The sequence below is a fragment of the Drosophila obscura genome, unplaced genomic scaffold (genome assembly GCF_018151105.1).
Source record: "Drosophila obscura isolate BZ-5 IFL unplaced genomic scaffold, ASM1815110v1 contig_179, whole genome shotgun sequence".
Taxonomy (NCBI): domain Eukaryota; kingdom Metazoa; phylum Arthropoda; class Insecta; order Diptera; family Drosophilidae; genus Drosophila; species Drosophila obscura.
In genome coordinates, this window is record NW_024542766.1 from 5,359,876 (window position 1) to 5,375,913 (window position 16,038).

Here is a 16,038-nt window from a genome sequence, read left to right on the forward strand (position 1 = left end):
TTACTTCATCCCAGGACTTATCGGTGTCGAATTTTCAAAAATAGTTTTCAGTATTTTATTGAATTCACGGTATTTTGGGCTATCGATAGCTATCGAAGTTATCGTTATCAAAGAAATGAAACTATCAATGAAATAATGAAACGCAGTTATCGGTATCAAAGAAAAAATGAAATTATCGGTATCAAGAATAATGAAACGCAGTTATCGTTTTCCGCCCGAAAAGCAACTCTGTTTCGCGTTTTTTTTTTCGCTTAATTTTCACAGTTTAGTTAATGTCGAACGACTTTATTTATAAAGAAACTCTATTTAAAAAAGTTAAGATTTAAAAAAATCGCGGTTTGGTCGTAGTATCGGATTAAAGTAGTAGTCACGGCTATCGAAAATAGAACATCCCTGGCATCGATAGCCCTAAACAGCTGTTTCATAAAACGCAAACCTGAGTCGGAGAGAACAGAATGTGGCTCTCTTTGGTTTGAGCGAACCGGGCGAGTAGCAAACCAGCCAACGCCAGCGAGTCTGTGGAGGACAGAAAATTTATGAAAAAGCACACACAATGCAAAGTAAATGACGTGTTTAAACTATAAACGTAGAGTATTTAGTGCCAGTGAGCCGCAAAGTGTTTAACATCGTCGAAAAGTGCGCGTGGTATGGTGAAGGAGTTAGTTGCAGAAATTCGCATCGGCGAGTCACAAATAACAGCGGCCCCATCACCGAGTAGTAAACTAGCCAACGCCGACGAGTCTCTGGCCAATGTGGTGCAGCCCCCCGCTACCCGTGAGCACCCTTCCTCCATCCGCTAACGCGCAAATATATGCGGACGACAACTAGTTGTAGTGGGCAGCCTTTGTGGAAGCAGCAGGCGAAAATTGTGCAAACGCCAAACAAGGGTAGCGCATAAAAGTTAATTAGCAGTGCAAGCGAAGCTGCGTTGTGTGTTCAGGCACCCATCCGATCCAAGGCACAGCACAGCCTTTGCGGCAGTGATGCAGCAGCAGCTGCGCCAACTATCGAGATTCTAGTTATTGTTGTTGTGGTTTTTGCACCCACCACACGTAACTAGAGCACACAGACACACACCACACACACACACAACACATACACACAGACAACACACAAACAGAAGAACTCTGTTTAGAGGGTATCATCCGCGTCCATCCATACAACACACACACACATCCATTGGCAGTAGATGCAGCAGCAAAAACATTGGAAATGATTTGTAAACAAGACGTCCTGCTGTGGTTTGAGAAACTCGAGAGCTACAATCGCATTGAAACGATGTACGCACTGCTCACCGCCTGCCTGCCGTTCGAGCTACGCTTCCTGGGCACGTTGCTCGAGGAACAGGGCAGATGCGACTCGGAGACGCTGCGCGGAATGGAGCTGCGGGCCAACAATCCCCAAGAGCTGGCCGCCGATATGTTCACCTGCCAGAAGGGCGATCCAACCGACAGGAAGATACGCCGCAAAATGGCCCTCTACCTGGCCCTGATTCGTGTCTGCAACCGGAACTGTGTGAGCGAGATCTATCGCACGCTCGAGTGCTGGGGAGAGTGTGATTTTGGGTGCATCAATGACCAGGACACGCTTCTGGAGCTGCTGCTTGTCTACACAATGGCCGCCATTCATCCAGTCTTCTCGATGGATGAGCAGAAGAAGATCTTTGGGATACTGGGCAAGATCAAGGAGAACAAACTGGTGTCGGATAACTTTCCGCAAGCGCAAATGGAACAGCCACAGACACAGTCCCATCCACATCCACCGCACCCGCACGCGCCGTCCCAGCATGATTTGATAATGCAACAGCAGCAGCATCAACAACAACAGCAGCAGCAGCAGCAGCATGTGATGCATCAAATACAGGCCCAGCAGCAGCATCCACAGATGGTCCAGGTAGTGCAGACGCCGCAGGGCAATATACCAATGATATTCCCCCAACATTTTCAAAAGGTAAGTCTTAAGACCTTACAAGTCAAATCTAGACTTTGCTGAGTTGAGTTGAAAATTCGAACTCAAAATTGTATTCTTCAAATCTGAACATTGTATAAGAATTACACACGAGGCATGAGATACAATTGGGAATTGTATCCTTGTCGCAAGACCCACGGAAAGGATACATTTTTACTGCGGCAGGTTGACTTATGATAAATCATTAAAATTGTTCTGAATGTTTGCTAAACTAACTAAAATCTGCTCTTTCTCTCTCTTTCTGTCAGCTTGTGCCTGGGACCGATGGAACACACCAGATAAGCGTCGATGGCGTGCCACACATGATGCAATCGAATATCACCATTCCAGCGGACACAAGTGCCATACTCGGCCACCAGAACACGGCCGCCGCGTGGTCAATGCGTCACTACGCACCACCGCCACATCCGCAGGCTGCTGCTCAACAGCAGCAGCAGCAGCAGAACCTTGATCATCATGTGCCTCCAGCCTCAAGTTCGCCGATGCTGAGCCAGCAGTCCTCCCCGTCAAGCAGCCGCACGACGAGTCCTCAGCGCTCCAACGTTCCACTGCAGTCGCAGCAAATGCGCAACTTGTCACAACGTTTGACCGGCCACAAGCATCATGCGGCGCGGCGTCCCTCAACAGAGACCACGCCGCCGCCCTCTTCCATTAGCGGGGAGCTGCAGCACGAGAATATTAACGAAGGCGGCAGCAGCAGTTCCAGTGGCACGAGTCTTCCCAGCCTGATACGCAACGGTTTCCAGCGGCCCGCACATCATCATCGAGTCAAGGCGAACGCCTACATACCGCCCCATCAGCAGCAGCAGCAGCATCAACAGCAGCAGCAGCAGCAGCACTTTCAGAACAACGCTTACATGAACAGCCTGATGCAGAACATGAGCATGAATGACGATGGGAGCGGCTCGGTGACGAAGAGTGTTGCCACCACTGGCAGCGAATCGGGCAGCTCGAATGGCTCTTGCGGGGACATATCCCCGCCAGAGACACCAACGCCGCATCCACTGCCATTGCACAGCACAGTGGGCAATCCCGGCATGGGCATGGTCACGACTGTCGTGCACAGCGGCATGGGAGGAGGCTACCAGCAAAAGCACCATCTCACCTATAAGCAGCAGCAGCAGCAAATGAACCTGCAGCAGCGACTGAACGGACGCAATGGGATGGAGAAGAGCTACCAGCAGATCTACACAACGGGTACGCCGAGCATTGTTAGCGATGCCCAGACGATGAGCAGCGGGAATATGCAGCAGCAGGCGCTGCTTATCAGCCCGTCTCCGGTAAGCACGCCCACGACTACGGTCCTGCTGCAGCAACAGCCACAGCAGCAGCCCCCACCACCCACAGCCTACAATGCAGCCTCCTATCCATATCACACACGAGGACCCCCGCCGCAGCAGACGATATTCCAGGCGCATAATGCACCGCCACCGCCGCAATCTGTTCGTGGCGGCTACCGGTTTCCCATGGCTCCGGTTTCCCACAACGGCGAGCTAATCTATCCGGCGTTTCACACGAGCCTTGCCTTCCTGCCGGTACCCGGCACTGGTGGTACGCCCACAGCCGTCACGCCGCCCCAGCTGCAGAATACTGCCGCTGTGGTAAGCACGAATGCTGTGGCGGTACAGACGCAAACGCCCCAGCAGCAGCAACTGCCGACCACGCCGCCGTACAGTGCGCTGACCGTTTGCCCCATCACTGGGGTGGGCGGCGGCGGAGCACCGAAGATATCCTGCTACAATTGCGGCTCGCAGACGCACATTGGACGGGACTGTCAGGAGGCGTCTATGGAGGATGTGACGCGCAGCGCCAGCTATAAGCTGGACTACTCAGAGACTCAGAGCATAGAGGCGAACTCCATAGGTGATCACAGCAACAAGGATATGGGCAGCATTCAAATGAACTCGTCGGTGACATCGCCGACGGCGTCAACGGTGCTGTCCACGGCGGCGGCGGTGACGAGCATCGGGAAATAGCAAGGTGTGGGTAAATCCAGAGTAAGCTTAAAGTCTATATATACGGACCTATATGGAGGAGCATAATTACGTACGTCTATATTAATGTTTATACATAATCCTTATCTACTTATACTGAGAATACCATTTATTATGATTGTGTAGTAGTGCGGAAATCAAATTTCTCGCCCTTACCACGTCTCCTAGTTTTTTATAAGAGCCTCTCAATTCGCGTTATGGAGCATCGGAATAGGAATACGGGTCGGAATAATAGTCGCGCTGCCTAAACACTTGACAAACCTTATCCAGCCCCCTTCCTCCCTTCCCTCCTCCACACATATAAGAATAATTTAAACGCGCTCCAACCCGACACAGCCCACACCCCTTCCCTCCACTGCCCTTCCCACCACACACACACACACACACACAGATAGTCGATAACGAATTTTAGTCATATGCCACTTTGAATATTTCTAATATTAAGTTGAATGTACAACAGCAATAAGTAAACAAAATAATCCTAATCTACGTTATGCGGTTCGCACTGCCGCAGGAAGGAAGGGAGGATCGGATCGGTTCGGTTCGGATCATTCGGTAAACTCAAATGTTACCATTTATCAAGTTATCGAAATAAGTTAAAGACACACACATATATCGTATATCGGAGGCAAATATGCGATGGTCATAATGTAACGTAACGTAACGTAGCACACTCTGACGTTCCGCAATTAAAAGCGCAACCACGCCACGGATAACGGGAATGTAACGTAAAAACGGCAAAACAGTAACAGTAACTGTAAGAAGAATAAGAAGAAGAAGATAGATACGAGATACCGGTTAAAAATAAGAAATTTCGTAGCATACAAAATACTTAGCAAATATAACAAAAAACAAATGATTATGTGTATAAAAACAAATGAGCGTAGCAGCACAATGTGCTTAGTTAACGTTTTTCGTATTCCAAACGCTCCCCTCACCCTGCCCCTCTTCTTACATTTTCATATTGTAGTTATTCTATTTATTTTGAAGATCCACCTCTGTTTAAAAAAAAATGTTTTTAGAACTGTTTCCCCTAATATATATATTTTTTTTTGTATTTTATATACATAACTATATACATGCATCTATACATATATATAAATATTATTTTAAAGCATACAAAACCGTATATGATACAAACTATGTGGATAGGGCGTGTATTAATGCTAATCACGCTGTCTAATTATTATTTTATGTACTCAAAACTTGACTTCCCCGCCCCCTCGAACATGTGTGGGCATTCATCTGTCGTGGCCATTGGCCAAGTTATAGTAAAAAAGATAATGCCAATCAAACACAGAAGCCCACAGATGAACAGAAAATAAGAAAATAAATTGCCTGCCCTTAGTTTTTTATGTACAGACGTTGTTAAAATTTTTTGTAAAGCCCCCAGCAATTTGTAATCGTGTAAAGAGCGAAGCAACAATGCGCCAGAAAAACAAAAAAAAAGTAAAGAAAGAAAGGAGAAGAAAACAAAACGATTTAAGAGAAATACACAATTTACTGAGTTTTGCTGATAATGCGTAGCCGCATGACAAACAATTATTATTATATTTCATTGAAATAATAAAAAATCCAATTGTTTCTAAAATTCGTGTAACAAAACACAAGCTACAAAAAAAAAACCCCCGAGTGATTATTCCTTATAATATTCGAAGTAAATCTCTTTCAGAATAGACGGAGTGACTGAAATGAAAGAGATGTGAAGGTGCAGGTGCAGGTGCACCTGCAGCAGAAGTGCTGCTCTTAAAATGGTTTGCTTGGGCACCCTCTCTAAATTGGTAAGTCTTTTTGGTGTGTGTTTTATCAGCCAGCGTTACAGTAGAGTCACAATAAGCGGGAAAACAAACTAAAATTCTGCACTACGCGAACCCCTTCATGCCCATCAAGCCTTCACTGTACAGTGCATGGCTCGAGCGCAACTTGGGGATTTGGGCAATACGAACACGAACATAAACCAGCAGCGGGTGGATGTTGGGGAATAGCAACACTGGCGTTCTCTCAAGCGTGTCTGTCTTACCGTAACGGCACAGTCATAGCCATAGTTATCGTGTTCGTCTTCAGCTGAGCAGACGCATCGCATTGAGCAGCGGGTGGTACATATTTCCGACTACTTGTAGAATGTAGGAGCTAAACTCGGACCAGAGCTAGAAAACTCCTTGTGGAATAAGTGAAACATACAAAGAAAGAACAAAAGAGGGGATTATTCATTTACACATCGGTAGTGATCAGTGCACATTGTACGGGTTTGTATTTCCACAGAGAAGTACATATAAGAAATCTGAAATGATCGCCACTCTGTAGGTGCTCGTTGATGCATAGCCAAGTGCTGTGCAATGCTGTTGTAGTCTGGGTATCGTTCCGGCCCCCAGGTTCGGCGTCTTTGCCAAGAGTTAAAGAAAACGAAAACATAGACAGCAACAGCAGCAGCAGCAGCGGAGACTGAAACAATGCTCAAAGCCACAAGGAAACCGTCGACGGATATATACAAGTCGAAACTAAAAGTTAATGCCAGCAATAACAACAGCGTCAAACCGCCGCTGCCCATCGAGCTGTCGGGAGGAGGGAAATGGCAGTGGCAGCGGCAGCGGCAGCAGCCCCACCACTCCGCAGAAGCTCAGCCTGAAGGGCAGCCAGCTGGGTGGAAGCATTTTGATTGGCAATTACAACGTGAGTTGAGTGTCCGTCCACTTCTTTCCGTGCTACTATTCGGTACGACTTCCTACTCATCGTTTTCTCTTTTCGCTCGCTGGCCTGGCAGTACTTGACCCAACTGGAGGTGTGCGAAAATGAAATGGAGGTCTTGGACCTCAGCTCGCTGGCCCAACTGGAGACGCTCAAGTGCAGCCGGAACAAGCTAATGGAGCTGATCGTAAATGCCACCAATCTGCAGGCACTTTTGGCCGACCACAACTGTAAGCATGTTTTTCCTATGAGAGTTTACCATATTCAAAGTGTGTCTAATTATTTGCAGGCCTTCACAACATCTCCACAACCAACACACATCCTGTGCCGCTGAAGCTCCAACGCATTGACATCTCGCACAATAATTTTAACGAGCTGCCCAATTGGATAGGCGCCTGTGCAGCGTTGTCGACACTGGATGCATCGCACAATAGATTGACCAACATAGCGGGACTGCTTCGCAACTATCGAATCAATCAACTGCTTGCTCTGAATTTGTCCTACAATGAATTGCAGCAGCTTGAGTATTTGCCCGAGGGATTTGGCAGCCTCCAAAAGCTCCATTTGCAAAGCAACGAGCTGCAGTGTCTGCCGGAGAACTTCTTTGCCGTCACCTATTCCCGTTTGGACACGTTGAACGCCGCCTGCAACAAGCTATCGACTCTGCCGCGGTACGAACAGAATAATCATGCGGCCTTGGTGCACCTGTTTCTGGCTGGGAATCAGCTCAACGACAGCATCTTTGAGGCACTGCACAACGCAGCACGGCTGAAGGTGCTCCATCTCGCCTACAATCGTATTGGAATTCTGCCACCGGCATGCGTACGCAATTGGTCGGAGCTGGAGATTCTGGTGCTGTCGGGCAACATGCTGCAACAGCTGCCCGAGGAGGTGGCCACGCTGGACCACTTGAAGGTGCTGCGTTGCTGCAACAATCTCTTGCTTTGCACACCGCAACTGGCCAAGTTGGGCAAACTGAAAGTCCTCGATCTGTCACACAATCATCTGGATCGCGTCAATCTGCTGTCACTCGTTCCCTCCCGGAATCTCAAGTACTTGGATCTGTCGGGGAATTTGCAGCTGCAGGTGGGTTCAAAATAGTCTCCTATCCAACAATAATCTGACACTTTCGTATTCCCAGGTGGATGAGCAACAGTTCAAGGTATGCCAGACACAGAGTCAGCGTAACTGGAGCCTAATCGATGTGTCTGGCAATAACCGAGCTGCTCTGCCCACCAGTACGTTGCGGCTGGCGACGCCGCAGCGAAATCAAAACAAGAATTCGCCCTGGACAATGGGATTTGCAGAGACGCCCGGATCCGGAGATTGCCGCAAGCTGCTGGTTTGCCAGTTGCGAGCGGCCAACTATGGTGGCTCAGATGAGGCACTGTACGGAATGTTTGAGGCGGCAGATGGCAATGGACGCGTGGCACAGGAGATGGCTCAGCTGGTGCCGGATCTAATGAAGCAGGAGCAGCTGGTCAAGGATGCCCCTCTCAGAGATTACATGAAGTTCACGTTGCTGACGGCCCAGCAGCAGTGCGGAAGTGTGCGGAGTGCCGCCTTGTTCCATCTAACCCGGACGCGGGCACCCTCAAAGGTGAGGCCTTTGAAGAGCAAGCGCTATGTGTTGCGTATGGCTAGCACGGGGCGGCTGGATGCCTATCTGGTGCGTCGCACCACACAGTTGCGCCTGACAGACACGGAATCAAGCGCCAAAGATCTGGGACCAACGCTTGCTATGCCTGACCCACAAGTTCTAGAGGTAGGCTGTTCTCTCTTCCCTGTTTTAGCGAAGCCAACTAAATTGTAGTTTCTTTTTCCCAGCTAACACTGAGCAATGATGATGAGTACCTTGTTGTGGGCAACGCCCAGCTCTGGTCGGTCATGGATGTTGGTCGCGCCGCTCGAGAGATTCGCAAGGAGGAAAACGCTTTGCTGGCAGCCAAGCGGCTAGTGGACATTGCCCAGAGTTTCGGCGCATCGGAGAACCTCAGCGTGATTGTGGTGCGCTTCCGTCATCTGGGAACGGACGTGGATCACCTCATTCGAGAGCTTAAGCAGAGTGTTCGCAAAAAGCCGCCCCTGGTGCAGCCGCCCACTGTATCCGTGTGCAAGCGTACCTGCTGCGATCGCAGCAATGCCTGTCGCCATCGGGCGATCGAGCAGGATCCGCTGGCCGGACGCTCCTCGCCGAGCGGTCAGAGTGATCGTGACCTTCTGTCCAAGGACGCCCCAAGCGTTGTGCCCAACGATGAGTTCATACTGGCGCATGCACGCGTGATGCAGGAGGAGCAGCAGCTGGAAATGCTCGACGAAACGGAGTCTGTGCTGTCGGAGGAGCAGTTCAAGTGCTGGGAGTACATGCTCGAGCAGAACACGCAGCTGCTGTTTGACAAGGAGCTCAACACCATTTCCAAGTCGTTCACCAAGCAGCGAGCCATCCCGACCACGAATCAAGCCCTGCCGGAACGCAACGATTTCACCACCAATCTAGTGCGGAGCGTGGCCAATAAGTTCATCTCCACGAGCACACCCCAGCTGCCGCAACCACTGGCATCCACACCCACGCCGATTGGCTCCTACCATCATATTAAGCCGCCGATGCCCGGCCACTTTGGCAGCACGCTCTCGTTTCAGCAGGCCCAGAGCTGTGGCTATAATCTGTTTGATGCAAAACCCCGCAAGATGGTTGCAGCCGTCCCCGTGAAGCGTGGACCCCACTCAGCTTACTTTGGATCCCTGCAGCGTTTGATGCCCTACAATTTTGAATATGATTTCGCCGTCACTCACGAGCGGGAGCGTAACATATTGGACGAGGAGGAGATCGATGAGGAAGAGTTCAATGAGCACGAGAGTCGTATGCGCAAGTATTGGGGTGTGGCAACAACTGAACTTTAGCGGTAAATTCAAGTAAATTCAAAACATTCCAAATAATCCTAGCCGTTATATCTGTACATACGCATGGGAACTATCGATATCAGTCTCCAATCAACTATCGACACTCTCACGTGGTTCTGCTCCTTCACGCTTCTCTATTTTTAATGTTTACAAGTATCTTTTATTAATTAAACATGCATTTGCCGCAACAAAGGCCGCATCATGACATTGCCGCTTTATTCGCGGCTGCCCAGCCCGACTTTCTGCGGGTAAGTGCGCCCATGGTGCGATACAGTAAGCTAGAGTTTCGACGATTGGTGCGGATGAACGGAGTGCAATTGGCATTCACGCCCATGATGATATCCGACTCGATCAACAACAGCGAAAAGGCACGCCAGAACGAGTTCTCCACGGACCCCGACGATCAGCCACTGATTGCACAGTTTGCGGCCAAGGATGCGACAGAATTCGTCACGTCAGCGCAGCTCATCTATCCCTATGTTGATGGCATTGATTTGAACTGCGGCTGCCCCCAGAGCTGGGCGATGTCCAAGGGGTATGGATGCGGGCTGTTGCGACAACCGGAACGGGTGCGAGAGGTTGTGCAACAGGTCCGGCGGACCCTGCCCTCGGACTTCAGTGTCTCTGTGAAGATGCGTCTTCTTGGCGGCAGTGAAGAGGATTCTGTAAAGAGGACCATCGATCTGGCCCGCCAACTGGAGCACGCTGGAGTCACTTTTCTAACACTTCATGGTCGGACGCCTGCCCAGAAGCATTCAAAGGACACGCTCAATGTCTCCGCCATGGAGGAAGTGCGCAAATCCCTGCACATTCCCCTGATAGTGAACGGAAACGTGGAGTCCTGGTCAGATGCCTGCGAACTACACGCTCAGACGGGTGCGGCAGGCGTAATGGCTGCCCGAGGCCTGCTTGCGAATCCGGCTATGTTCAACAGTGATTACCCGGCAGCCACGACTACTCCTTTGGCCTGTGTGGAGCAGTGGCTGGACATTGCCTCTGCTGCCGGAGATAATTTGCTCTTCCAGTGCTTCCATCATCATCTGACGTTCATGTGGAGCAGCAATATGAAGCGATCCCTGCGAGTCCAGTTCAACAGTCTGGGCACAAAACAACAGGTTGTGGACTTTTTCGGTGAGCACTACAATGTGCGAACCACTACAGCCCGGCCAGAGCCGGCCCTTTACACAGACTGCACGTATACGCACTTCACACCGCCCAGGCATGCGAGGCACATTGCTGCCGAGGCGGAGGAGAAAGCTTGGAGCTCTAAAAGCGATGGAAAATTCTTTACAGAGTTCAAGGCGCATCAAATTACCAGTCCAGCAGGCGATGACCTGGAGCTGGGGGGTCTTTTTGGTGGAGAGGAATGATCAATCACTACATGTACATGTAATTAAAGGCTGGCATCGTAAAATTGTTTATTTTAAAAAACTTGGTTGTTAACCCAGCGATGATTAGTTCACATCGATAGCCAGAAAAAGTAGCATATTTTCAAAAGTCACGGGATACTATCGATACTTCATTCCCATCTCTAATATTCGTTTTACACCCGTGTTGCCAATTTAGCTATTTTCCCACAAGATCTATCGTGTTTCAATTGGAAAATGCGGGATAAATTGTAAATAGCTGGAATTATGGCTACTTTTAAAGAAAAATTGACGTAATATTAGCTTATTAAAAACCTCTGGCAACTTCATGTATTTTAATGCTTTTACGATGCCACACTTACTTTGTCGTACTTTTTCGATTCGAATCGCAAACAACATCGAAAAGCCAAAAGGAAATTCGATAACATCGCTTTAGCTACCATCAAAATTTTCTGGCTATTTCTAGCCTATTTAAAAGGCTAGTTTAGGTTTTATATGACCCAAAGAATTGGCAACACTGACACACACACGCGGACAAACTAACTGAAGCGGAGCCATCTAGAAATTTTTATTTTCACAACCTAGATCCAAGATGGGGCGCAGTAAATTCGCTCCGGCGAAGAAGGTATGGAACTCTAGGTTTGAGCAGGTGGTTGGAGAAGATTGTACATATCTATTGTATTCTAGGTGATGCAGCACGACGAGTTTATGAAGCGGATACGCAAAACGCTCTACTATGGCGTTGGCACCGCGGACGGTGAAATGGAGGTTTCGATGCCCTTTGCGGAATATGCCTCGGAGATATTTTCGGAGCCACATCGTGGCCACTCACTGCATCGCCTGAGCTGCGTGACTGCTGGAAAAATCCAGACCACACCTTGCTCCCTGATCATGGCCCTCATCTACTTGGACCGCTTGAACGTAATTGATCCAGGCTATGGCTATAGAATCACGCCCCAGGAGCTGTTCGTTGTGTCATTGGTGAGTGCTCGTACGATTATCATTGTATCATCATGAGCCTGCATACCTGTTGATTGATAACCTGCACACCCCACCGTACACGAGTGAAAAAAACAAAAATGCCTCCAGATTGTGGAGCACGCGCACACACACACTTTGTGTTGCTTGCTACTGCACTATGTATGAGTATGTTTAGAAGATTATTTATTTAAATGAGGACAGGTTTCAGTATGTGCGCGTTACTTATATAACCTTACCACATACGATATTCGATATGCTATTTATAGCTTCGTCGTGCACGCTGACATGCCGCTGCAGTGACGTCATTTGTTGTGGGGGCTTACTCATTGCGCGTTCTCGTTGTTTACAGATGATTTCTACCAAGTTCTATGCCGGCCACGATGAGAGGTTTTATCTGGAAGACTGGGCCAAAGAGGGCCACATGACCGAAGCAAGGCTCAAGGAAATGGAACTCGAGTTTCTGTCGGCAATAGTAAGAATAATCTCAAGACAAAGTAATTACAATTTAAACTCATATTTGATTTTGTAGGACTGGAATATATACATATCGAATGAACAATTCTTTGCGAAGCTAAGTAGCGTTGAGCGAACCCTTGCCGAACGAGAGGGACTGCGGCGGGGCTGGCTGACCTACAGCGAACTGATGCAACTGCTGCCCAGCTTTACGTGGATGAAATTTCTGTTGAACAGCATAACCGTAATGGCACTAAGCTATGCAGCGAGTGTGATAACCTTGGCGGGTGCCTTTTTCATCGCCAGCCAAGTGCCGGGCACGCTTTGGCATCGTCGAACGGCTACAAACGATGTGGCATCCACGGCAAACTCCACGACACTCACGACACCTGCATCTGCACCGCACGCTACCCAAGCTGCTCCTGTTATGTCCAATGAAATGAACCCATCGTCGCCGGCAAACGAGAGCTGTGGAGCTCTGAATGTGGAAGCTGAACTGCTGAAGCTGGAGCAACAATATTGTGACGAGGCAAGACTGAATGAGGCGAGCAACACGCACCGCTACGTTCGATCCGTACATCTACCACTTAAAACGAATAACCGAAAGCCCGAAATGTTTGCTCCGCGGAACAACGCAGATCACTGGCTAAGCATCAAATCCGAATATAGCGACAGTCGTGACAATCCAAACTATTGGATATCTGGGCACCGCAACCGACACCACGACGACGACTTGGACCACTGGCATCAGGCACAAAACGCGTCCGTGTTCTGGCAATTGGTCAACGATGCAGTGCAGAGTTCGTTCCTTGTCCGCTGGCCAGAAATATGGCCCAAATTAATCTAAAAAAAATTATTTTATTACAATATCACGTTTTTAAATTTTTTTCCTGCAGTTGGGCCAAGTCTCCCTCCTTTGTCTGTAACGTTAACAACAATCTTTAACCGTGCAAATAAACGTATATATATTTTTTCAACTAATTGCAAAGCAATCGAAGCTAAATAGAATTTTGTTTATTCTTTCAATAAGCTCTCTACAATTTGGACTGTTAACATTATATTATGCATATATTTGTATATTTATTTACTCATCTGTGAAGCCTGGGAGTTGGGAATATTGCTGTCCAGACGATCAAGGATATTTTTGTGGTCACATTAAAATTTAATTTTTTTAACTGGATAAATATCCTTGATCCTTGATAAGGACTCCACCGGGGGATGTTGCCATGGCGAAGGCGAATTACTGGAGAAAATTAAATATTTTTTTATCCTTGATCCTTGGTCCTTTACAAGAACTCTATAAAATCGAGGATTTTCTTCCGGTCACGAGGACACATATAGCGTCCTGATCGGAGGAGAAATGACAGAGCTATTGCGTTTTAAGTATTGCTAAAACTAATTACACAAAATCCGCAAATTTGAATTTCGCGCCCTAAGTTTCGTATCGGCCAGCTTCTGACCTGATGTAAAAAAGATAAACCAGCTACCTTCTGCTGACTTCTGTTCGCCTGGTACTCGGTCTGAAAATTTTCTAGTTTTCGTCCATTTGAGCCTAACAATTTCAAAAAGTTAGTTCTAGCATGGGCCGTCAGTGATCATGGGGGCGCCACTGTACAAACAATATTTTTGGCTGCACAGTGGCGCCCCCAATGGTGAACTGCGATTTCTGGAACTAACACAATTTAGTTCCAGCATTGGCCGGCGATGGCGGGGGCGCCACTATATTATTATTTATTATTTAAAATGCGTATAACTCTGCCATTTCCTGTCAGATCTGGGCGTGCCACGCCTCCTCTTAGTCTGGAGAACGTTCTCGATCGTTTGACACCAAGGACACCAAGGATATTGCCTTGGAATCGCTATAAGCCCGCCATATCTTCGTTTGATCAGGCCGGGCCACGTCTCCATCTGATCGGGGAAAAGCTATAGCCGATGGACAGAATGGATCCTAACGATCCTGGAAAGGTAAGTCCTGCCCCGATCCGAGCTCAATTGGCTGAGATATAGCGTCCCAAAGTTTTGGCTGCCAAATATTTAAAATACTGGTTTTTTTTAATCAAGCTATATCTCGGCCAAATAAGGGCAGATCTGGGCGTGGCATGTGTTTTTGTAATCAGGACAGCCCATTTCATCGATTGGCATCAAAAGAAAGGACATTCGGCAAATACTGGTTTTCGCGAAAATGATGATGGTTACATCATGCTTTTTGCGAAAACCAGTATTCCTCGGATCTCCTTTTTTTGGATGCCGATGGACAGTGTGGATCCTCACGATCCTGGGAGAGTAGGTCCTTCAAGGATCTGCCCTTATTTGGCAGAGATATAGCGTCAGGAATAAAAAACCAGTATTTTTGTTGTGACGCTATATCTCGGCTATTTGTCGTTCGATTTGGGCGGGCGACAGCTTTTCGTGATCAGGAGAATCTTCCCGATCGTTTGCAATCAGTTTCGCATCAAGGACATCAAAGATTAAGGCCTAAATTTCTACATCTCTGCCATTTCTCGTCCGATCCAGACGTGATACATGTCCTCGTGGGTGGAAGGGCCTCCTTTATTTTTTAAATCCATCAAGGATCTCAGGACTGCAAGGATATACTTGTTACACGCTATTTTGTAATAGATAGGCCGAATAGACCAGCCTGAAAGAATGCTATACTTTTTAAATGAAGCCAACCCCAAAAGTATGCCATGGTTTTTTAACCCAAAATAACCAAAAAATGCTAAACGTTTTTTGTTTTTATGGTGTACGTTTTTTTTGCAGTATTTTTTTTCTGTTTGTCAAGTAAAATTTTTGTAATTTTCATATGGTATTTTTTCAACAAATAAGTTTAACATTATTTTTGGTTATTTTGGGTTAAAAACTTGGCTAATATCCAATAACCGAACCCGTGCGCGAAATTCAAATTGCGGATTTTGTTTAGTTCTCCTCCGATCAGGACGTTATATGTGTCCTCGTGATATGAAGAATGCCCCGATCGTTTTAACCCAGATTGGCATCAAGGATAATAAGGATAATGCACTTTTATAGTTATTTTTAAATATGAGAAATTCGGTAGGCATTTGATCTTACACTTTTCCTTATACATAACTCTACCATTTCTTGTCTGATCTGAGAGGACAACGGCTTTTTTCTTTTTGGAATAATCTTCTGGATGGACAGAGATTTATTTCAATAGATAAATACAGGACGCAGGCTCATAAACTATTTTCTTAGACACTTTTCAGTGTGGCTTAGTGGAAAGGACAGTCAAAGCAGTTTCTACGTGAGTTTTTCTGTTCTATAAATACGAGTACTGATACTTTTTCCTTTACAGCACATACCCAATGGGTTCTACAATTTGTTTGTCTAATTTGTGCTTGCCATTTGCTAATTTCTCTACAAAAAATGACTTTTTTGATTCCATTTGGACCATTTACAGCTACAATACAATATTCTAATATATATTTTATATGTATCTAAGTACGAAATACTTATAGGTATTCGTTAGCTTGTAAAGGAAACCAAAAACATATACAAACAAATACAAGAAAGAAAGGTTAGCTTCGAGAGCCGAAGATTGTAGTATTACCTAAGCAGATAATTGGGTTTTAGAGTTAAAAACAATTGCTTAATGATATAGTAAACCGATTTTGACTTCTTTTGGCAGGATTATAGAAGAAATTGATTAGTTTATCGTGTGGTAAACAGAC

The 16,038-nt window shown here is 47.1% G+C and overlaps 4 protein-coding genes and 1 long non-coding RNA gene across 6 annotated transcripts; all 5 read left to right on the forward strand.

Annotated features, from left to right (window-relative positions):
• The first annotated feature begins 457 nt into the window (after nt 1-457).
• Nucleotides 458-5,724, forward strand: LOC111064732 (LIM and SH3 domain protein Lasp). 2 transcript variants are annotated; one of them, XR_002606896.2, is made up of 3 exons: nt 458-1,950; nt 2,217-4,014; nt 5,635-5,724. XR_002606896.2 is itself a non-coding variant. In XM_022352496.2 (2 exons), the coding sequence occupies exons 1-2, from the start codon at nt 1,213-1,215 to the stop codon at nt 3,942-3,944; spliced, it is 2,466 nt and encodes an 821-aa protein (XP_022208188.2). In that variant the 5' UTR covers nt 458-1,212; the 3' UTR covers nt 3,945-4,518. The 2 variants fall into 2 exon arrangements, 1 of the variants encoding a protein (XP_022208188.2); XM_022352496.2 differs by lacking the exon at nt 5,635-5,724 and having other exon boundaries at nt 2,217-4,518.
• Nucleotides 5,663-9,552, forward strand: LOC111064731 (protein phosphatase PHLPP-like protein). Its single transcript, XM_022352495.2, is given in 7 exon segments — nt 5,663-5,743; nt 6,267-6,519; nt 6,521-6,632; nt 6,724-6,877; nt 6,937-7,733; nt 7,789-8,412; nt 8,475-9,552. Coding segments are annotated over 6 exon segments (2,868 nt in total). The 5' UTR covers nt 5,663-5,743; nt 6,267-6,412; the 3' UTR covers nt 9,549-9,552.
• Nucleotides 9,553-9,564: 12 nt separating this feature from the next.
• LOC111064734 (tRNA-dihydrouridine(20a/20b) synthase [NAD(P)+]-like) lies at nt 9,565-11,306 on the forward strand. The gene has a single exon (XM_022352498.2). It carries the CDS (start codon nt 9,722-9,724, stop codon nt 10,916-10,918), a length of 1,197 nt encoding a protein of 398 aa, XP_022208190.1. The 5' UTR covers nt 9,565-9,721; the 3' UTR covers nt 10,919-11,306.
• Nucleotides 11,307-11,431: 125 nt separating this feature from the next.
• LOC111064733 (protein CNPPD1) lies at nt 11,432-13,330 on the forward strand. The gene is made up of 4 exons (XM_022352497.2): nt 11,432-11,540; nt 11,603-11,896; nt 12,246-12,368; nt 12,426-13,330. Exons 1-4 carry the CDS (start codon nt 11,508-11,510, stop codon nt 13,194-13,196), a joined length of 1,221 nt encoding a protein of 406 aa, XP_022208189.1. The 5' UTR covers nt 11,432-11,507; the 3' UTR covers nt 13,197-13,330.
• A 1,809-nt stretch (nt 13,331-15,139) lies between these two features.
• LOC121403971 lies at nt 15,140-15,902 on the forward strand. Its single transcript, XR_005967608.1, has 3 exons — nt 15,140-15,400; nt 15,463-15,611; nt 15,663-15,902. It is a non-coding gene; the product is annotated as an uncharacterized LOC121403971 (long non-coding RNA).
• Nucleotides 15,903-16,038: the final 136 nt, after the last annotated feature.